Genomic DNA, 22,736 nt, shown 5'->3' with positions numbered 1-22,736 from the left:
GGTTTAAATTTGGGTGATAAGTGTTGATATTTAAATTCCTCATAGTTCTCTGTAAATCTTTGAAACCTGCTCAGCACTTCTGCCTGAGTTTCCAACTTGAGTCAACTCCCCTGTTGGCTGGCCTGTGTAGACCACTCTGTGTTGGCCTGTCTTCAGCAGTTAGTGTGGCCCCGAGCCCAGGTTTCAAAGCTTCCTCCATAACTAGTTGTGTGCCTGTGGACAAAGCCTTCCGCTTTCTTCATGCTTGGTGTTCTTATGTCAGCTTGCAATCGTGAGTGATACCCTCACGTTCTTATCCGGAGATTCAACTCTGAAGGCCCTTTGGCTAGTGTAGGATGCTGGGCAAACAGCGTGTGTGGGATTCTCAGCCGGAGCGCATTTCTCAGGTCCAGTTAGGCGTTCCTGATTTCTTGTTCTTTCTCATATGGGGGGATGGTCAGAGAAAGACTGTCTGCAGATGGCACCAGTTTCCTGGTGTGGGGTTGTTAGGGGCGGAGAGCAGACTGTGAAAGGTTATGTCTGAGTTTGTTGATTATCACGACCCATAATGAAAGCTTCTGTTTGTTCATTTGCAAGGAGGAAGAAGTCTCCCCAGAAGGCAGAAATCTATCTTCAGGGAGCCTTGAAGAATTACCTGGCTGAGGGCTGGGCACTGCCTATCACACACACAAGGAAGCAACTAGCTGAATGTCAGAAACACCTTGGACAGATTGAAAAGTATCCTTTAAGTTGAATATGTTCATGAAGTAGGAGGCTTGCTTTCTCTTTGTACGGCAGCAGCGCCCACCATTGAGGGTTTAATGAGTACCTGATAACTAGGAGAGAAAAGCCTGCCTTGATACGCATACTGTGTTGGATAGAAGCTGCTGCGTCGTCAGCGTATCTGACCTCTGCTTGAGTTCCTAACACCCTAGAGAAAGGGGAACACCTGTCAGGATGCACCCTCTGGGGACTGGAGGGGCTGTGTGCGCAGTGCCCCAGCGTGTGGTCCTCTCAGGCCCCTTGACTCTGCACTCAGCTACCTTCAGACCAGCAGCCTCCTGGCCAGCGACCAGCACCTGACTGAGAACGAGCGGGAGTACTTCTGCAGAGAGATTCTCAGCTTCGCCAACCGGCAGGCAGACAGCCCAGGTGAGGCTTGTTTTCAAACATAACTATGAAAAATTTCAAATGTCATAGAAAAGCAAACACGATGATACAGCGTGTGTACTCTATACTGACCACCTAGATTCAGCAGTTGTTAACATTTTGCCGGGTAGCAGACGTGTGTCTGTATCTTTCTTTTTTCTTTTTGCCGAACTTCAGAGCAGCTCCAGACCCTGGAACAGTGTAGCGTCTTCTGAAAACAAAGGTGATCCCCTAACCACCCTGCCCACAGACGGACAAGGTTCTAAGTCGGGCTACCCAGTTAGCCCCTCTTCAGATCTCCCCCATTGTCTTGAAAAGTGTTTTTACACATTATTTTATATTCAGAATAATTGGACTCTACTAGTCCAGTCAGGGGTCACAGGCTGCATTTGATGGTTGTATCAGTTCTCCTTTAACTTAGAACAGTCTTTGCATCTCATTTTCTTCCTCTTTTCCAGACACTGACCTTTTAAAATACAGCAGCTTTATTGAGATAGGATTCACAGCGTGTGGTATAGGACTCTGTGGCTTTTGTGTCATCACAGACATGTGCGCCCGCCCCACAGTCAGTGTCAGAGCATTTTCATCACCCGAAAGAAACCCCACGCTTATTTCCTCCCAACCTCCTCCTACCACCCCCCATCCCCCCAAGTCCCCGGGAACCACTGATCCACTTTCTGTCTCTGAAGATACGTGTTCTGGATATTTCACGTAAATGGAATCATACAATATGTGTTTTGTTGCGACCGGCTTATTTCACTCAGCACAGTGTTTTCAGGATTCAACTATGTTGTAGCGTGTGGTCAGCATTTCATTCCTTTTTGTGACTGAATAATATCACGTGGTACGGATGGACCACACTGTGTTCACCCCTTCAGCGGTTGTTTGGCAACAGGGTTGTAAGGCACTGACGTTTTAAAGACATCGAGCCTCTTGTCTCATAGGCTGTCTCACCGTCTGAAGTTTCTTGAGTACTTCCTTGTGGGAATGTCCGACAGCAAGGTAGATCTCAAAGCCTTAGGTTCAGGCTAAATGTTTTGGCAGGTATACTTTAAGAATTGCCGTGTAGTAAGATTAACTTTATTGTAATATTTAGCTTCTCATGTTCAGTTTATCAGGAAGAGTATTTATTTAAAATAGCCACTGTCTTAGTCAGCTCGAGCTGCCATAACAAAATGCCGCAGACTGGACGCTTCAACAGCAGGTGTTTATTTTCTCACAGTTCTGGAGGCTGACATCTGAGGTCAGGATGCCAGCAGGGTGGGTTTCTGATGAGGCCCCTCTTCCTGGCTTGTCCCTTCAAGGCAAGGGGTGGGGTGGAAGGGAGGTGGAGAGAGAGACTCAGAGAGAGGGAGGGAGCGGGAAGGGAGGTGCGAGGAGAGATGGGGGAGAAATGGAGAGACTCAGAGAGAGGGAGGGAGGAAGGGAGGGGGAAGGGAGGTGGGGGGAGAGATGGCAGGGCTGTGTGGTGCGTCCTCCTACAAGGGCATGCATCCCTTGTGACCTCATCAAACCCTGACTCTCTCCCAGAGGGCCCACTGCGGGGTAGGGCTTCCACTTAAGAATTTTGGCGGGACCGCATTCAGTCCATAGCGCTTGCTAACTGCTTGAAAGCCAGTGTTTCCAGAGGTTTTGGCTTTGGGTTGCTGTGGTCGTTGCCTGCTGGGGTGCGCGTCACGCACATCGAGCCATCTGCATGGGTTTCTCAGGGGCACCGTGGCACTGATTTGTGTTTTAGAGCCTTTAATGTGCCCAGACTGGTCACTGTAGAGCTGTGTGCCGAATCTGCTGTGTGTGGCACGTGCGTGAGACTGTGCAGTTACGCAGTTACGCTTCTCCTGCCAGCTTTCCGTGGCGTCTCTGTGAAGAAAATATTCCGTGATTGTCCCTGTTTTCTTGTGATTTTATGGCATCAGTCTCGGCACCGCCTCACCTACCGGTCAGTCCAGTGGCCTTGTGGGTGTTCTAGACACACCAGTGCTTGTGGAAAGGAAGTTGGAGGATGCAGTGGGTTCTCCCCTGATGGTGCCTCTGGGGCTGGGGACCTGCTGCCCTCCTGGCTCCTCCCTTCACTGGCTGGCCTCACAGGGTGGCACACACCTGGGTTCATTTCCAGATGCACAGGGGGGTTTGGGCATCTCTACTGGAGAATCTTTCTGTGCGTGGGGAGGTGGTGGAATCCCCTGAAACAGCTCTAGGAATTGGACTTTACAAACCTTGTTTTGAAATTGAGGAGTTAGTTGACCTGTGTTTCTCTTGGGTTTGCCAAAACAGGAGTTAGAAACCTTAATTCTTCAGGTTTTATGATTTCCAGGAGTTATCTAGGCGTGTGTTTCTGTTCTCTTTTTGACAAAATAACTCTTTTTGGTGTGTAAAGATGGCGCAAGGTTGGGAGGGTCTGAACCATCTCTTTTACACGTTATTGCTTCCTGCAGGCCCGATGGTGGCCCAGCCCTGCAGTCTCTGCAGCATCTGGCAGTGTGACTTAGGAAGTAGAACATGGCACTGTGTATTTACAGGTCACAAAATAGTACTCCCTATGCATTCTTTTGCACAACTGCGAGATCTCCGTTTCACGCCTCCCAATGCTGTGGTCCACGTGGGTGGCGTTTTGTCCGTGGAGGTGACCGTGTGCAGTCAGATGCCCGTGCCTGTCCTCGCGGAGCAGATCGCCGTCAGCGTCCACTTCAGCGTCGAGAAAGACAGCTACCGGAAGACTGCCGAGTGGCTCGCCAAGCACAAGACGGCCAACGGGGTTGTCAGCTTCCCGGCAGAGACCTCGCCTTTCCCCACGTCTCAGAACAGCCTGCCCGCGCTGGAGCTGTGCGAGGTGTTTGAGAGAAGTCCTTCCGACAGTTCCTTGCACACAACGGGGATTATCTGCAAAAATGTCCACATGCTGCTGAGGAAGCAGGAGAGTGGCGCGTCCCTGGAAGCGCCCTCGGGTGCCGCTCTGGAGGCTGGGGCCCACATGCTGAAGCGCACCGCTGTGACCCTGGAGCCGGGGCCCAACGCAATCACGTTCAGGACTCAGGTGTGTGTCGGGCGGGGGGTTTCTTCAGGGGAGGGCGGGAGCGGGTGGCACGTGCAGGAACCCTCTGAAGGAGCTGGGAATCCAGTAGACATCTCTGTCCTGTTAACCTGACTTTGATTTTTATCCTTAAAGAAAAACAGACTGATGTTTTGAAAAAACCTTTTGTACTTAAATAATTATAAGGCAGTTGATAAATTTTGAATGAAGTTCTTGACATGGGTAATTATTTGTGTTCTCACTGGATTTAGTTAGACTTTTTCCCTTTGTATTAGAATACACCCTCATTTGCTAAAATGAGGAAGTTTCAGAGAAGATGGCACTTTCACGTGAAACTCTCTTCTCCTTTTGTGGCTGCATGGATGGATGTCCAAACAGTTGTTTCTGCCCTGCTCCGATACAGATCTTCCTCCAGTGCAGCGGCTGCTGCTAGTTCCACTGACCCAAGAGGCCAGTGGAAAGTACAGCTCTTTGCCACATGTGTTTTCAGTCTGGTCTCAGAGCAGGTCTTAAATTCCATGCTCCCTGTCTCCATTAAATACCTTTTCTAGAAGAGAAAGCCACAGATAAAGCTTATTAAATTGAGAATGCATTATTAGGCGTAAAGTCAAACTTCAGCATCCGTTACTCAGAAAATCCTCGATTGAGAGATGCCGAGGGATCTTCTGAACAGCCCGCGCGCGTGTAGACGTGTTAGCACAGAGCGGCAGGATGAAGAGGGTGCGGAAAACGGTCACTTCAGAGATTGTGGCTCAGCCTCCCCTTGAGAAGCTCGTCACTGCAGGAACGGGGACGGCTGTTCGAATGCTCGGTTTTGCCCCCAGGCCAAGGAGCCGGGAACCTACACGCTGCGGCAGCTGTGCGCCTCGGTGGGCCCTGTGTGGTTCGTCCTTCCTCACATCTACCCGCTGGTGCAGTATGACGTGTACTCGCAGGAGCCGCAGCTGCACGTGGAGCCGCTGGCCGGTGAGTGGGCCGCGGGGGCTGCGGGGGTTCTGCGCTGCACTTGACTCCTTTACTCCAAGGGAGCACGTGGCAGGAGGGCTCTCTGCAGCGTCACGCGTGCGGCCCTCTGTAGCTGCGTCCCTCTGTAAGACACACTTTGGGGAGCATCGTGGCGATTTTGCCTGCGAACTGACTCTGGCTCTTTTGTTCATCTCAATAGTTGCTTTTCTCTAATGGCTACTTTCATGTTTTCTAAACATTAGCTGAGAAAAATGAGCTAAATCTCAGCTGATGTCTACTGCAGAGAATTTAATAAGTAAATACAATTTCCTGCTTAGAGTTCCATTTCAGAGGCTGAATGCTAGATTAGTTATGGTCTGTGCTCTGATCAAAAGTCTCTTCCTTTGAAAGTGTGGATTAACCTTGACCCCCGGGCATGGCATTTGAGAAATTCAGTGCTGCCTTCCTTTTTGTTAAGTCCTACAATTAGGAGGAGTTGGTGTAAACAAATTATTGAAGACCACATGGCACTTCAGCAAAACATGAATGAGTGAGTGTCTCTGTGGTTTAGGCTAGAAACAATGTATTTATTTGCTTGCTTCTTCCATTTGGGAAAAAACAATCAAGGAAAACGTTTTTTTCTATTGAATCTCTCTAACTACCTATTTTTATGCTTTTAAACTTCTCCCCTGGCTACCTGGAAAGGCCCTCAGGTGCGGAGCACAGCAGTCTCTCAGTGGTTCTTCCCTCAGAGAACCTTTTGTGAGAAAGGCTGAGCCCCGCGGCTGGGAGAGCCTGGGAGGTGCTGGCCCACGCCTCCGCCCTGCCCTGGCCCGCCCCCCCCCCACCGCCGAGCCGCACTCCCTTTCTCACCTCCCGCCTCTCCTCCCTCTCTCTCTCTTCTCTGTTATTCCTCTTCCTTGTGTCTTGTCTTTTGCCTTCTTCCTTCTGCCTTCCCTGGAACCGATTCTTAGAAAACCTCAGCCCATTCCCGCCCTCCATTTCCATCCAGGAGAAAGTGTACCGCATCTCCTATCGAGCTGCTCTGAACCAGAGATCTGGAAGAGGCCTAACCTGGAAAGGCCAGAGGAAAATCTGAATAGCAGCAGCACATGCGGTTTCATTAGTTTTTTCTTTAGTGTCGTTATCTGAGTTTCTGTCAATAACTGGCTAGCGGGTCAGTTTTGAGACCCTCGTAGACACGGTTGCCACCACAATCCCTAACTCTCTCAACTGAAGTGGTGATAAGGTCCCTGAGGCTCCCAGATTCTCTTGTGCCTGGCGAGGACCCCTCAGCGCTGCAGACCACGAAACTGAGGTGAGCGGCGAGGGTGGACACTGAGCCACTTTACGGAGTGTGTCCAGTGAACAGGTCTTCTCCAGTAGAAGAAACAGGCTCTTCTCACTCACGCTAGGCCTTCCGTCGGCGCCCTTGGTTGGTAATGGTGCTCACTGCTGTCTTTTTCCCTTTAGATAGCCTTTTGGCTGGCATTCCTCAGAAGGTCAAGTTCACTGTCACCACTGGCCATTATACAGTAAAAAACGGGGACAGCCTTCAGCTCAGCAATGTAGAAGCCATGCTTATCCTGTGTCATGAAGAGAACAGAGCAGTGATCTATTCCAACATGAGAGGTAAGGCAGCGGTCACCTGGGGAAGGTGGACTCTTAGCGTTGTCACGCACCACGAGGATGTAAGGCGCTTGTCATCCCTGCTGTCCTCAGGCGGCGTCTGAGGACCGCTTCTCCTCGCAGCTCTTTCATGGCCACGTTCCACCCATAGGTGGACTGTAGCCCTTCCCCTAGGTGGGGCGTTACATTGGAGGGGAATAGACTTAGAGCTGTGCACGTGCTCAGTGGCCAGGTGGTGCTGACCTTGCTGGGGTCTCGTGAGGCAGCGTTACCGCCTGGGCTCACCCTCCGCGGTGATGCCCTGCTGGCCTCCAGCCTCCTTCCACCCTCCTTGACTTTCCTCAGCAGAAAGAAAACACAAATCAGCCTTTTAAGACACTGGTTGGAAGCCCTAAAAAAGTCCCATCTCCCACAGTCCCCATCCACGAGGTCTGGAGAGGGGAGGATGCAGCTCCCTTTCTCAGTGGGAGTTGGTCTGGCGGTGGGCTGGAGAGGGAGCATGTCCTGTGGGGACACATGCGGTCTCGGGCGGGCTGTGCGAAGAGCGTCTCTTTTCTGTCTTCAGACTGAGCACAGTGACAGTTCTCTGAGCCGAGCTCAGCTGCACAGCTTTCGTGCAGTGCTGCTCTGTCTTCGGGGGTTTTGCTCCTGGTTTTCCTGTCTCCCTCCCTCTTCGATCCTTCCCAGTTACACTCTTGCGTGTGTGTAGGAGCAGCAGGAGCTGGGCTGGAACTTCACTGCTGGGCCCATCACCCGCTGGAGGGGAGGGAGCAAGGACACACGGGACTGTGTCACAGGCGGCTTTTCCTGTCTTCCCTAGAAAAGGCTTCTGACGCTGCGCTCCGGGTTCAGTCATCCGACAAGGTCACGAGCATCGGCCTGCCGGCTGCGCCTGCATACCACATGATCGAATTTGAACTGGAAGTTCTCTCTTTACCTTCAGCTCCAGCAACTGGAGGGGAGAGCACCATGCTGGGGATGACAGAGCCCCATGGGAAGCATAAGGACACACAAAAAGCTGGCCACTGCATGGCTACCATGGACCACAAAGTAAGGAGGGGCTGGGACGGTGCAGTCCTGGGGGCAGCCTCTGCGTGTCCCACTTGCTTTGAAAGACAGTACATACAAGATGACTTCTTTTGGGGTGGCAGGTTTTCAGTCCCTGTACCACAAGCTCGGGTTGGGTTTAGCATTTATGGCTATGAATCACCCCTTCTTAGATGAGGGGTGCATCTTGCAAAGACAAAGACAGACGGGCTCTTAACTTTTCTGTCCCAACTCGAGGAAGGACAGTTTATTGTAAGAGATACAGTTTTTGCTTAGAGGGCAGTAACTTTGCCTCTGTGGTCCATTTGTCCTGGTGATTAGGCTAGAGGGAGTTCTGTGTCTTGGTGTGCTTTACTTTTTGTTCCCTGAAATATCACATCATACTTAGCAAGGAAGAAGTGCTAAGATTTTATACTTTGGTGCTGGTATTTATTGACAGTTATTTGAGAGATCCATGACTTTGATCCTAAATCCACAGTCCGTCAGCTCACAGAACCAGTCACTAGCATCGTGCTTTTTCTGAGTTTGTCCATGTCTTATAATACAGATATCAGTTCCGAGGGCTTTTGAACAACCCAAGGGTAGAAGTGTGTGCTTGTGGTCCCATGGGATTGTATTTTTTGCATACTGTTAAAAGCTGCTGCCTGAGGGTCTGGCTTCCAAACAGCCTGAAGGTAGTTGCTGAGACCCTCCCCTTTGGGACACAGGTCTTGGCACACCCTCAACTCCTGGGAGCCACTAGAAATACAATAGGCGCTTGGACAAGCACAAAGGTTTGAGAGACAGCCAAGAGCTGGGGCAGAGTTGAACAACAAGGTTTATCTCCTACACGAGGCCACTCCTTCAAGACTGGGAGAGGTGGTGGTTTCATCTACTGTACAGAAAGCGACACAGACAAGCAAAGTACAGAAACAGAGGAGTATGTTCCAAAATGAAAGAACAAGATAAAACCTCAGGAAATAACCTTAATGAAACAGATGGGTAATCTTCCTGGTAAAGAGTTCAGAGTAATGTTCACAAAGATGCTCATCGAACTGGGGAGAAAGATGGAGGAAAACAGGGAGAACTTCAACACAGAGATAGAAACTTACAGGAAAGTGCCAAATAGAAGTCTCAGAGCTGAAGAGCACAATAACCAAACTGAAAGATACACTAGAGGGGTTCAACAGCAGACTAGATGAAGCAAAGAAAGGACCAGTCCACTCGAAGACAAAGCAGGGGGGTTTGTCCAGTCAGAGCGAAGAAAAGATTGGAAACAGTGGAAGATGGCTTAAGGGACTTACGGGACAACATCAAACAGACAAACATTCACATCATAGGGGTCCCAGAAGGAGAAGAGAGAGAGCGAAAGGGGCAGAAATTTTATTTGAGGAAATAATGGCTAAAAACGTCCCTACACTGGGGAAGGAAAGAGACATTCAGATCCAGGAAGCCAGAGAGTTTCAAACAAGAGGAACCCAAAGAGACTCACACAAAGACACAGTATAGGTAAAATGTCAAAAGTTAAAGACAAGAGAACCCCATAAAACTATCAGCAGATTTTCAGCAGAAACTTTGCAGGCCAGAAGGGAGTGGCACAATATATTAAACTTGCTGGGGGAGGGGGTGGGGGACAAACAACTTCCAACCAAGAATACTCTGTGTGGCAAAGTTATCTTTCAGAATTGAAGGAAAGATAAAGAGTTTTCCAGACAAGTAAAAACTAAAGTTTATCACCATTAAGCCAGCCCTACAAGAAATGTTAGAGACTTCTTTAAGACGAAAAGAAACTGTGCTAATTAGTAACAAACACATGAAAGAATAAATCTCATTGGAAAGGTAACTATTTGATAAATGTAGTGGATTAATCACTTATAAAGCTGGTACGAAGGTGAAAAAAAACAGTAAAAATAGCTATGATTACAGTTATTAGTTAAGGGATGCACAAGATAAAAAGATGTAAAATGTGACATCTCAAAAACAAAATGTTGGAGGGGGGAGTTACAATGCTGAGTTTTAGAATGGGATCAAACTTAAGTTGTTATCAACTTAAAATAGGCTGTTATAGATGTAAGTTACTACATATAAGCCTCATGGTAACCACAAAGCAAAACCTATAGTAAATACACAAAAGATAAAGGAATATAAACATACCACTAAAGACAGTCATCAAACCACAAGGAAGAGAGCAAGAGAAGGAGATAGGAACAGAGAGGAACTTTAAAAACAGCCAGAAAACAATTAGGAAAATGACAATAAGCACACACCTATCAATAATTACTTTAAATGTAAATGGCTAAATTCTCCACTCAAAAGACAAAGTGACCGAATGGATAAAAAAATCAAGACCCATCTATAAGCTGCCTACAAGAGACTCACTTTAGATGTAAGGACACACAAACCGAAAGTAAAGGGATGGAAAAAGATATTCCATGCAAATGGAAACGGAAAAAAGCTGGAGTAGCTACACTTATATCAGACAAAATAGACTTTAAATCAGAGACTGTAGTAAGAGACAAAGATGGGTGTTATGTAATGATAAAGGGGTCAATCCAATAAGAAAATATAATGTTCATAAGTATCTATGCACCCAACATAGGAGCACCTAAAATACAAAGCAAATATTAACATATCTAAAGGGAGAATAGCAGTGTAATAATAGTACGGGCTTTAATACTCCACTTACATAAATGGATAGAACCTCCAGACAGAAAATGAATAAGGACACATCGGCCTCAAATATGTTAAACTAGATGGCTTTAACAGACATTTACAGAATATACCGTCCAAAAACAACAATACAGATTCTTCTCAAGTACACATGGAATATTTTTCAAGATAGATCATATGTTAGGCTGCAAAACAAGTCTTAATAAACTTAAGAGGATTGAAATCATATCAAGCATCTTTTCCAACCACAAAGGTATGAAACTAGAAATTAATTACATGAAGAAAACTGCAAACTGCACAAATATGTGGAGATGAAACAACATGTTGTTGAAGAACCAGTGGGTCAAAGAAGAAACCAAAAGAAATAAAAATCTACCTTGAAACAAATGAACATGGAAATGTAACAGATCAAAATTTATGGGATGCAGTGAAAGCAGTTCTCAGAGGGAAGTTCATAGCAATAAATGCCTTCCTCAAGAAACAAGAAATGTCTCAAATAAACAACCTAATTTTATACCTCAAGGAACTAGAAAAAGAACAAAGCTCAAAGTTAGTGGAAGGAAGGAAATAACATGATCAGAGGAGAAACAAATGAAATAGAGACTAAAAAGATAATAGAAAAGATCAGTGAAACTAAGAGCTGGTTCTTTGAAAAGATAAAATTGACAAACCTTTAGCTAGACTCACCAAGAAAAAAAGAGGACTCAAAATCAGAAATGAAAGAGATGTTACAAGTGACACCACAGAAATACAAAGTGTCATAAGAGACTGGTACTATGAACAATTATATGCCAATAAATTGGATGACCTAGAAGAAATGGATAAATTCCTAGAAACATACAACCTACCAAGACTGAGTCATGATGAAATAGAAAATCTGAACAGACTGATTACTAGTAAGGACATTGAATCAGTTTTCAAAAAACCTCCCAGCTAACAAAAGTCCAGGACCAGATGGCTTCACTGGTGATTCTACTAAACATTCAGAGAATTAATACCAGTCCTTCTCAACCTCTTCCAAAAAATAGAAGAGGAAGGAACTCTCCCAAACTTGTTTTACAGGCCTGCATTACCCAGGTACCAAAACCAGACAAGGATGCCACAAGAAAAGAAAACTACAGGCCAGTGTCTCTGATAACCATAGGTACAAAAATCCTCAACAAAATATTAGCAAACCAAATTCAACAAAACATGAAAAGGATTATACACCATGATCAAGTGGGATTTACTCCAGGATTGCAAGGATGGTTCAACATCCACAAATTACTGTGATACACTACATTAACAGAATGAAGGATTAAAAATCATGTGATCTTGTCAATAGGTGCAGACAAAGCATTTGACAAAATTCAACATCCATTTATGATAAAAATTCTCAACAAAGCCTGAATAGAGGGAACGTTCCTCAACATAATAAAGTGCATATATGGCAAGCCCACAGCCAACATTGTGATCAATGGTGAAAAGCTGAAAGCTTTTCTTCTGAGATCAGGAATAAGACAAGGATGCCCACCACTTTTATTTAATATAGTATTGGAAGTCTTAGAGCAATTAGGCAATAAAAATAAATAAAAGTCATCCAAACTGGAAAGGAAGAAGTAAAACTGACACTATTTGAAGATTATATGATATTATATAGATAAAAATCTGAAGACTCCAACACAAAAAACTGTTAGGACTCGTAAGCAAATTCAGTAAAGTTACAGGATACAAAACCAGTACACAAAAATCTGTTGCATTTCTTTACACTAACAATGAACTGTCAGAGAAATTAGGAAAACAATTCCATTTTCAATTGCATCAAAAAATAAAATACCTAGGAATAAATTTAACCCTGAAGGTAAAAGACTTGTTTATTGAAACCCAGAAGACATTAATGAAAGAAATAGAAGAAGACAAAAATAAATGGAAAGATAGTCTATGCTCATGGGTTGGAAGAATTAATATTGTAAAATGTCCATACTACCCAAGGCACTCTGCAGATTCAGTGCAATCCCTATCAAAATTCCAATGGGAATTTTCACAGAAATAGAAGAAACAATCCTAAAGTTTGTGTGGAACCACAGAAGACCCCAAATAGCCAGAGCAATCTTTTTTTTTTTTTTTTTTTTTTTGACTGCGTTGGGTCTTTGTTGCTGCCCGCGGGCTTTCTCTAGTTGCAGTGAGCGGGGGCTACTCTTTGTTGCAGTGAATGGGCTTCTCATTGCAGCGGCTTCTCTTGTTGTGGAGCACAGGCTCAGTTGTTGTGGCACGCGGACCCTAGAGCACGTGGGCATCAGTGGTGGCGCGCAGGCTCTAGGGTGTGTGGGCTTCAGTAGTTGTGGTGTGCAGGCTCTAGAGCTCAGGCTCAGTAGTTGTGGCACACAGGCTTAGTTGCTCCGCGGTATGTGGGATCTTCCCAGACCAGGGATTGAACCTGTGTCCCCTGCATTGGCAGGTGGATTCTTAACCACTGAGCCACCAGGGAAGTCCCCAAAGCAATCTTGACAAGTACAAAGCCGGAGGTATTATGCTCCCTGATTTCAAACTATTAATATATTACAAACCTATAGTAATTAAACCAGTGTGGTAATGGCATAAAAACAGACACATAGATCGATGGAACAGAATAGAGAGCCCAGAAATAAATCTACCCATATATGGTCAATCAATTTATGATGAAGGATCCAAGAATGTATAATGAGGAAAGGACATTCAGTAAAAGGTGTTGGGAAAACTGGAGAGTCACATACAAAGGAATGAAACTGGACTTTACACTGTACACATAAATGAACTAAAAATGAATTAAAGACTTGAAAGTAAGACCTGAAACCATAAAACTCCTAGAAGAAAATACAGGTAGTAAGTTCTTGACATGGGCCTTGATGTTGATTTTTTCAATCTGACACCAAAAGCAAAGCAATAAAAGCAAAAATAAACAGATGGGACTCCGTCAAACTAAAAAGCTTCTACACAGCAAAGAAACTATTGACAAGATGAAAAGGCAACCTACTGAATGGAAGAAATATTTCCAAATCATATGTCTGATAAGTGGCTAATAAACAAAATGTATAAAGAACTCATACAACTCAATAGTAAAAAAAAAACAAGCAATCCAATTTAAAAATGGGCAGAAGATCTGAACAGACATTTTTCCAAAGAAGATATACAGAAGGCCAACAGGTACATGAAAAGATGCTCAACATCACTTAATCGTCAGGGAAATGTAATCAAAACCACAATGAGATAATCATCTCACACCTGTCAGAATGGCTATTATCAAAAAGACAATAAGTGTCGGCAGAAAGGGAACCCTCATGTATTATTGGTGGGGATGTAAAGTGGTGCAGCCACTGTAGAAAACAGTGTGGAGGTTCCTCAAAAAATTAAATATAGAACTGTCGTACAATTTAGCAATTCCACTTCTGGGTATTTTTCTGAAGAAAACAAAAACACTAACTCAAAAAGATATCTGCACCCCCGTGTTCATTGCAGCATTATGCTTAATAGCCAAGATATAGAAGCAACCTAAGCATCCACTATGGAAGAATGAATAAAGATGAGTGTGCGCGCACGCACACACACACACACACACACACACACACACGAATATTATTCAGCCATAAAGAAGAATAAGTCTTGTCATTTGCGACAACATGGATGGATCTAGAGGGCATTATGCTAAGTGAAAGAAGACAAAGACATACCATGTGATCTAACCTATATGTGGAATCTAAAAAGTAAAAAAGACCAAGCTCATAGATAAGGAGGACATATTGGTGGCTGCCTGAGGCGTGGAGTAGGGATTGAGAGAAATGGATGAATTGTTTTTTTGTTATTTTGTTTTTGTTTTTTAGTTTAAATAAATTGAATAATTAAAAAAAAAGAAGTGAATGCACAAAAGCAGTAGGATAAAAGGCTAATAGAAGCAGTCGTTTCAAAGGGATTATGGCATAGAATATCAGGCAAGGCAGGATCTCAAAAATAATGTCTTAATTTTCAGTCCTTGAAATTTCTTCCCTCTTTATCTGATACAGAGTTCAGGAGGCAAAGATGATACTAATAACAATAAGCGCACGTTCTCTACTCAGTATATTCCTTTGTTCTGTGGGGGGAAATAAAATACAAGTTTGGGAACTGGTTTCTGCCCTTAAGGAAGGTAATAGCTTATTGGTCCACACAACAGCCCCAAATTGGTTTTCAGTTATGTATTCAGTGTCTTGTGGATTAAGAGTTTGGGTATGTGCTCCGCAATGGGAGAGGCCACAACAGTGAGAGGCCTGCGTACCGCAAAAAAAAAAAAAAAGAGTTTGGGTAATTCACTTGATTTGTAATAGTTAATGATTGATTAGTATCATCTGCACATGAGTGACTAAAAGCACTTTGTCATAACCTCCTGCACATTAAAAACGCATTTGGCGTTGTGGCCACACACCCATGAGAATAGCAGGGTAGGGTCTGTGCTGCGGGCTGCGGCGTCTGCTCGGAGCCGTTGATACCATGCTGATGGCACATTTTTCTCTCCTTTGTTTGTGTGTATGTTTAATGGGGTTTATCTCTCTGGATAAGAAATGGTAAAGACATCAAATGTCTAGGAAATGGGCAGCCACCACAGATCTGGATGGATGGTGGTGGCGGTGCCTGTCCCGTGTGATGAGGGGTCTGAACACCTGTCCCCCGTCTCTCCCCAGGTGTCCATCGATTGCCCGTGGTCCATCTACTCCACTGTCATCTCGCTGACGTTCAGCATGCCCTTCAGGACCACGCACTCCCTGCTGTCATCCGGAACACGGTGAAGGACCCAGGCCCCTTTCCCAGGCTCCCCTGCCTGCAGGCCCTACTGTCCAGAGCTTGGCTTTGGTGACACTGAGCATGTTTTCTCATAGCCGTGATGCCACTGTCCACCTGTTAAAATTTGCAGTAATTCCCTGGGTCCTATAGCGCCCAGCCCATACTCAGGCTTGGTTTGTAGGATGTGGGGTTCAAACACAGTCCCCTCTGTTTCTGAGATCCCTTCTTATCCCTCCTCCCCTTGTTTTCAAGCCATTGGCCCATTGCCAGACTTGGGTCAGTTGTCATTCTGGATTCCCCTGGTCACGTCCTCGTGGGTTTGTGTAAGTAGCTCCCTGTCAGCTGCTGTGTGTCACCTCTAGAGGGGGGCTTGCAGTCTCAGCACTCCCGACGCTCGGTCAGATCCCTGCGTTGTGGCTGTTTGGCAGCACCCCTGCCTCCCCCACCCCCCGCCCTGCTTTCTGCCAGGGGCAATCCTCGCCCTCCGTGCCCTTAGTGTGAGCCACAGATGTCTCCAGACACTGTCCCCAGGTGAGATCTGCTGCTTTAGAGGCTTGACTAGGTTCAGATTCAATTTTTGGACAAGGAAGTCTGCAGGTGTCATCCTGTGCTTCACCTGTCCCCGCATCAGGAGACTCAGTGTGTGGTGGTTAAAAACACCAACAGCTCTACAGAGAATCTGGGTTGCTTTATTTGAGCCTGGCTTTTCAAAACTCCTCTTTACGTGTAACAGAAATTCAAGTGAATTCTGTACTGACCTTGTTTCTCAGTGAGTAATTGTTACTTCTATAGATGAAGAGTAATTGTTACTCTTTCTTCCAAGACTCATTGCAAGCTATTGTATGTTTAGGAAAATCAGTTACAGTCGTGTAATAATATATCCAAAATAGAATATTCTTTGACCCATTTTTCCTAAGAGATAGCTTGCTTAGAAAGATTTGTTTTTTTCTGACACTTTTACGTGTGAAATTAAAAGTAGAAATACATGTTAACAAATGGTTCTTATTTTCCTTTGTCACTTTTTTGATTCCTTACAGAACATCTTCTTAATACAGCCAAAATATATTTAATAAAGTTCTTAAATGGCAAAATCTTATTCGTTTTTCTCCTTTAGGAAATATGTTCAAGTGTGTGTCCAGAATTTGTCAGAACTCGACTTTCAGCTGTCGGATAGTCATCTTGTGGATACTGGTGATAGTACCGACCTGCGACTAATACCGCTGAACACGGAATCCGAACAGGTAACCGTTTCCTAGGACCGAGCACAAACCTCTCAGCAGAACACGGAGGAGAGCAAGAGTGTAGTGATATTGATGGAAGTGACCGTGTGCTTCAGCTGAGCTCTTCCGTGTAGGGAACGGCCTTGCTGGTGGTCAGCAGGAAGCACGCCCTGACATGCAGCTGTGTTGCTGCGACGTGCATGTTTGCGGTTCGCTGTGGGCTGAGTGGCACAGCACATGGAGTAAGAAATAGGTTGATATTTGTATTTTTAGAAAAATTAAATCTTACATTTGTCAGACTCCACACACAGATTTATTCCAAGCTTGTCCTGATCAGTCTCATGCTGATTGCGTGGACGCCATCACCCCCAGAAACAGTGGCTGCTTGTACGTGCCTGCGTTGCCCAGCGACGGGCTCTCAGGTGCCGGGGTAGCTTTGTAAAGGAGTCACGTTCGTGTTCACACGGCCTGGCTGAACCCTGGCCCTGTTTTTTCTATTCATTGGTTGCGTGTGTTTTTAGACAGTCAGTGCCGAGTGTTTAGAAGATCAAAGGTTTTCTTAATGGATATCTGACCTTTGGCATTTTCAAAGGATTTTTCCCAACATTTGACCCATTTCAAATGCTTCCCGGGTCTGTTACTGTGCTTATAGGTATGGACTTGTTGCCTAGGTGGTGCCAGTTCCCTTCCTCACTTCACTTAGTGGCAAATACAGAGCAGCTGGCGTGGGTGTAAGGATGTCCCTTTAACTGTTGGATGACATTTCCCACTTTGGGAATGTATGGGGTACTGAATACTAGTAATTGCTCTTTATGCTTTTAAAAATAATCCCCTGTGCTGTAGAGCTTATGGAATCACAAAGGCTGAGACGCTTTTGACCAGCTCGGGGCAGTCTTCCTCGAGGGCAGCTGGGGGCCGTGCTGGGGGGGCGGGTGCGGCAGTGCAGGCGGCGTGTGGGGAAGCGGGCCCTGGGGGACCGCCTCCCCCCGACCCTCTCGCCCCCCTGGCGGGAGGCGCCCCCTGGGACCGAGCGCCTGTGTTGCGTGCGCGCGCAGTGACGACCGACTCTCTTTCAGCGCATCCACAGCAAGCAGGCGGTGTTCTTTGTCTGGGAGCTGAAGTGGACGCGGGAGCCTCCCCCCTCCCTGCACTGCCGGTTCTCCATAGGATTCTCCCCGGCTTCTGAGGAGCGGCTGTCTGTCCCCTTAAAGCCCTATACTTATGAATTTCAAGTGGACAATTTTTTGGTATGTATTGCCTTATTTTCTGGTGGCGCTGTGTGGTGGCAAGCTGGAAGAAGGCATCACATTCTTCACCTTCTGTGAACCAGACAAAAGCTTCCAATGTAATGAAGCAGCCAGTCGCCGAGAAGAGCCAGCACTCGAGGCGTGGAGGCCCTGACTGGCTATTAGAGCCCGAGGTCCGGTCGGGGGCGGCCTGACACTCGTGCCCTCCTGTGCGGCTCCCGCTGGGCGCCATCGTCTCCAGAGACAGGACCCCCGCCTCTCCTCCCTCTTCTCTGCCTTACGCTGACTCAGTCGTGTCCTGCACCCGTTTCTTAGAGTCCTTTTATCTTGAGCATTAGCTGCTACGTCTCTAGTTTTTTAGAAGAAAAACTGACAGTATTATGGAAACTTACTTAAAGCAGATTTTCTTTAACCTGCACATTAGGTGTGGAGCTAAAAGCAGCCTAGACCGAGGTGAGTGAAGGCAGTAGTTGTGTTTTGTTTCTGTAGTGAGATGGTTGGGTTTGGTGTTAGGTAAATCAAAATATGGATACACAGCTTTGGGGTGTTCCCTTTGCTTCTCTTTACGACTGAGATCGTCAGACACTTTATTTGAGAAGGTGTTTGTATAGCTCTTGATGTTAGCAATTTTTTCAACACCTCCTTCCAACCCAAAGACTATTTGTTTCGACCCCCCTGCTCTCCTCATTAGCCTTAGAGTTAAATGTAATCACTAGCGTAGCTCCTCTTTTTGTTGGACAAACAGGTGCCTTTTTGATGTGTCAGTAGCAGCTGAACATTAAATTCTTCACATGGTAAAGAGTCTGCATAAATTTAATCTGGCTTCCTTACTGCAGATGACGATTAACACTAGTTAGCAGTTTCCACTATTTTCTGTCTTTCTTGCTTCCTTTTCAAAATGAGCATAGGAAAAATTTTCCTTTCGAACTGAACAAGCTTAGTTAAAGGCCAGAGAAAAATACCTGGTGGATTGCTCTCTTCAAAACCAGTATTCTGAGGATGAGAAATACAGATACCACTTTCCTTTTTTGGCTGCGTTGGGTCTTCGTTGCTGTACATGCGCTTTCTCTAGTTGCGGCGAGTGGGGGCTACTCTTCGTTGCTGCTCACGGGCTTCTCATTGCAGTGGCTTCTCTTGCTGCGGAGCAAGGGCTCTAGGCACGTGGGCTCAGCAGTTGTGGCTTGCGGGCTCTAGAGCGCAGACTCAGTAGGGGCACATGAGCTTAGTTGCTCCGCGGCATGTGGGATCTTCCCAGACCAGGGCTCCAACCCGTGTCTCTTGCATTGGCAGGCGGATTCTGAACCACTGCGCCACCAGGGAAGTCCCCAGATACCACGTTTTTTAAAAAGCTTCATTGAGATTTGATTTCTATACCATGAAGTTCACCCGTTTGGAGTGTGCACGTCAGTGAAGTTAGCGCGTTGACAGAGCTGTGCTACCAGCACCGTGATCGTGTTTTAGCACACTTTTCATCCTCCCAAGAAGAAGCCTGTGCCCCATTCACACTCACCCCCTCTCCTTCCTCTTCTCACCCTGGGCCACCCCTGATCCAGAGGCAAGTGTGCCTGTGCTTTGCCTGTTCAGGTGCAGTCGTGTTATGTGCGATCCTCTCAAGACTGGCTGCTTTCACGTGACAGGATGTTTCCAGAGCTCATTCATTTCACAGCATGTTCAGGACTCCATTCTTTGTTGTGGGTGAATAATATTCCATTGTGTGGATAGGCCACATTTTGTTTTCCATTTACCTGTGGCTGGACATCTGGGTTGTTTCCACCTTGGGACTATAATAATAGTGCTGTGAAAATCCTTGTGGAAGTTTTTATGTGTATGTATGCATTCCATCCTCTTGGGTAAATTCCTCGGTGGAGTTGCTGGGTCATATGGTAGCTCTGTGTTTAACTTTTTGAGAAGCTGTTAAACTGTTTTTTAAAGAAACATCACTTTATATCCTCTCGGGTGACCTGTGAGGGTTCCAGTTGCCACATTCACACCAGCACCTGTTCTTGCTGCCCCTTGATCATAGGCATCCCAGTGGGCGTGAGCTGGTCTCTCACAATGACCCATGATGGTCAGTATCTTTCCTGTGCTTTTTGGCCATTTGTGTGTCTTCTTGGAGAGATGTCTATTCGTATCCTTTTCCCATTTTTTAGTAGGGTTGTCTTTTTATTGAGTTGTAAGTGTTTCTCTGTATGTTCAGTCCTTTATCATACATATGATTTGCAGATATTTTCTCCCATTCTCTGGTTGTATTTTCACTTTCTTGATGGTTTCCTCTGAAGCACAAAAGTTTTTAATTTTGGTGAAGTCCAACCTTAGTCTCTTATTTCTTGTACTTTTGGTGTAGGATCTAAGAAATCATTGTTTATCCTAAGTTCAAAAAGATTTCCTCCCATGTTTTCTTCTAAGAGTTTTATAGTTTTAGCTTTTACATTTCAGTCTATGATCTACTTTGAGGTAACTTTATGTATGGTGACAGGTGGCAGTCCAGATTCATTCTTGCCATGTGGTGCCCCTGTACCGTTCGTTGAAAAGACCCTTCTTTCCCCGTTGGATGGCCCTGGCACCCTTGTTGAAAATCTGCCGAGTTGATTTCTGGGGAGCTTACTTCTAGGCACTGTACCCGCAGCCTCCGCGGCTGCTGTCAGCGGGCCCCTTGCTGCTGGCTTAGGCTCAGCCGCCCCTCCTTCCCGAGAGCAGCCAGGAAGCCGTGTGTGAGGACACACACTTAGGAGCGCAACCGCCTCGTCACTCTGTCGCTTGGAGCTGCCTCTCCAGCTCTCAGCACAGTCGCGCTCGTCTGGCTGCCCTTGCAGCCCTCGCGGACCGTGCGGGCTCCGGCCGTGAGCTTCTCGGGCCAGGGCCTCTTCCATCGGCCCCTTTGGTGTTGCTGTTCTCTCCTTCAGAAGGGGGGCAGCCACGTGTTGGGGGCCCAGGCTGTGCTCCCTTGTACGGGCTTGGGGCCTTTGTCCCGGGTGGTGGGCAAGTGTGAACACGTGTGACTACCAGACAGGTCACGGAGAAAGAAGCATTATGGAGAAGGTTCATTATGGACCTTTCCAAGGAACTCCTGTTAATTTTGCTAGTTGTGATAACAACATTGTGTTTTGTTAAGAAAACGTCCATACTGTTTAGTAACACATCCTGAAGTATATATGGATGAAGTGACAGGTCTGGAATCTGCTTTAAAGTAGCCTGGGCAGATAAATCAATGTGGATCGATGGATAGCGGAGGCTCAAGAAGCAGGATCTGACCCTGACTGTGGGTGACAGGCCCATGCAGAGTCACGGGCCGTCCTTCCTCCTCCTGAGATGCTTGGACGCGTTCTCGTTAGGAAGGGTGTTTAAGGCTCTTGAGGTGGGGCTTCCCGAGGGCATCATCTCTACAGGGAGCGAACGCACAGCTCCTCCTCTGGCCCGTTCTCTCTCGAGTCTGCGGGGGGCACCGTGGCGGCCCCAAACAACATTTCTTCAGATGGTTTATGTGTCTCCTTTGCCCTTCTCTCTCCTTTCTTGCCCAGACCTTGTACACTGTGCGAGCGGAGATCTCGCCCCCTCCAGGGACGGAGCTCTGTAAGACGGGCTCACTCTGCTCCTTGGAGGTGTCCGTCACGCGGCTCTCGGACCTCTCGGAGGTGGACAAGGACGAGGCACTGACGGAATGTGATGACTATTTTTCAACGAAGCTTATGTATGAAGGTGGGTCTAGAGGCTTCTTTCCACTGGCGGTTGTGCTCATCCCTGCCATTCACAAAGTGTAGTGTTCCTCGTCTGAAGAGAGAACATTCTAGAATTGAAAGAGCACCTTTGAATGTTCCAGTGTATGATATGGTCCTGGGCCCACAGGATGCTGAGCCTGGTTACTGTGGAGTCGTTCTCCTAACAGGCATGCGAACAGCCTTGGGGCTCAGGGCTGAGCACACAGCGGTGCCTAGAGCTGCCCTGTCCTCTCTACCCGTGAGTCAGGCCCATCCCCCCGAAGCAGAGCCCAGACCCCATCGCTGAGCAGGCCAGGCATCCTGTAGTCATGCTCCTGCCCTTTCCCTCCAGGCTCCTTTCACTCCCTTTCCCCTCACCCCCGGCCTGGACCCCGACCCTGACATGCCCGGGCCCTCCACCCTCGCCAGTCTCTGCCAGACACCCCTGTGAAGCCCCCCTCCTCCTGGGCCTGGGCCTCTTCAGTAGTGGTTCTTAGGTTTTGGCGTCAGGCCATTAATGCTCTAAAAGTAATTAAGGAGGCAAATATTTATTTACTTATTTTAAAATAATAGGGAAGCCATTACCTGATAATACTCTTGAAAAAGAACTATTTTCCAGAACAGTAAATAGAGCGAGAAGAATGGCGTTTTGCAGCCTTTCAAATCTCCTTAATGTCTGGCTCATGGCAGGTACTGAACTTTCCCGTCTGCTGCATTCAATCTGGTGATGTCCCGTACTGGTTAAGGTAGATGAAGAAACTCCAGTCTTGCACAGATTTGTAATTGGTAAAGGGAGCATTCTCTCAACAGCCTTCAGATAACTGTGGATGTTCTCTGATACGCCACCAAAACTCAACAAGCGGTAGTTTTTGACAGGCTAGTTACAACGTGGAATCTGAAATCACATGAGTGAGCGTTTCGTGCCGTTTCATTCAGTCCTTTCATCTGCCTTGCATTTTGGAAGGATCTTTTACCCGGGCACATTTTGTAGCCCCGCGCCTCCGTCATTTGCGAAACACGGTTCCTGAATTGTGCAGCCCCTTTCCGTTGTTCAGGGCCACAAACTCATGCTGGTCTCAGGCTCATGCTGGGCCCATCACAAGAGTCTCGGAGTGCCAGGACCCTGCCAAGCTCACAGTGGCAAAGGCAGGTTTTCCAAAATGCTAACTTTTGATCAGAGTTTTGAACTGTATCATGGGCAACTTCTCTGAAGTGCCAGGCTTATGCCATTCATTTATAAGCAGGCGTCTGCCAGATGCCTGAGGCTGACGAGCTCGCTGGTGAAACCCCAGCAAGCTCAGTGGCCTGGCGACCTGTGCTGTGCCCAGGCCCGCTTCCCATGTTATGGGAAGCAGGGTGATGGGTGCACGGACCT

The 22,736-nt window shown here is 46.7% G+C and overlaps 1 protein-coding gene across 6 annotated transcripts in view; it reads left to right on the top strand.

Moving 5' to 3' along the window:
- The window catches only part of TRAPPC10 (trafficking protein particle complex subunit 10), a 92,522-nt gene that overhangs the window by 64,717 nt on the left and 5,069 nt on the right, over nt 1-22,736 (top strand). For 5 of the 6 annotated variants that reach the window (XM_060100397.1, XM_060100401.1, XM_060100399.1 and 2 more), the window contains 10 exons: nt 577-717; nt 1,019-1,131; nt 3,648-4,162; nt 4,984-5,125; nt 6,578-6,736; nt 7,554-7,783; nt 15,100-15,200; nt 16,314-16,440; nt 17,496-17,666; nt 21,185-21,362. In XM_060100397.1, the coding sequence (XP_059956380.1) occupies nt 577-717; nt 1,019-1,131; nt 3,648-4,162; nt 4,984-5,125; nt 6,578-6,736; nt 7,554-7,783; nt 15,100-15,200; nt 16,314-16,440; nt 17,496-17,666; nt 21,185-21,362 (1,877 nt within the window). The remainder of the gene's footprint in view (nt 1-576; nt 718-1,018; nt 1,132-3,647; nt 4,163-4,983; nt 5,126-6,577; nt 6,737-7,553; nt 7,784-15,099; nt 15,201-16,313; nt 16,441-17,495; nt 17,667-21,184; nt 21,363-22,736) is intronic. The other variant, XM_060100400.1, reaches the window with a different exon arrangement.

The sequence above is a fragment of the Mesoplodon densirostris genome, chromosome 5, assembly GCF_025265405.1.
Source record: "Mesoplodon densirostris isolate mMesDen1 chromosome 5, mMesDen1 primary haplotype, whole genome shotgun sequence".
Classification (NCBI taxonomy): Eukaryota; Metazoa; Chordata; class Mammalia; order Artiodactyla; family Ziphiidae; genus Mesoplodon; species Mesoplodon densirostris.
The sequence above is the reverse complement of the archived record's forward strand: the minus strand, read 5'-3'. Positions and strand labels throughout refer to the sequence as shown.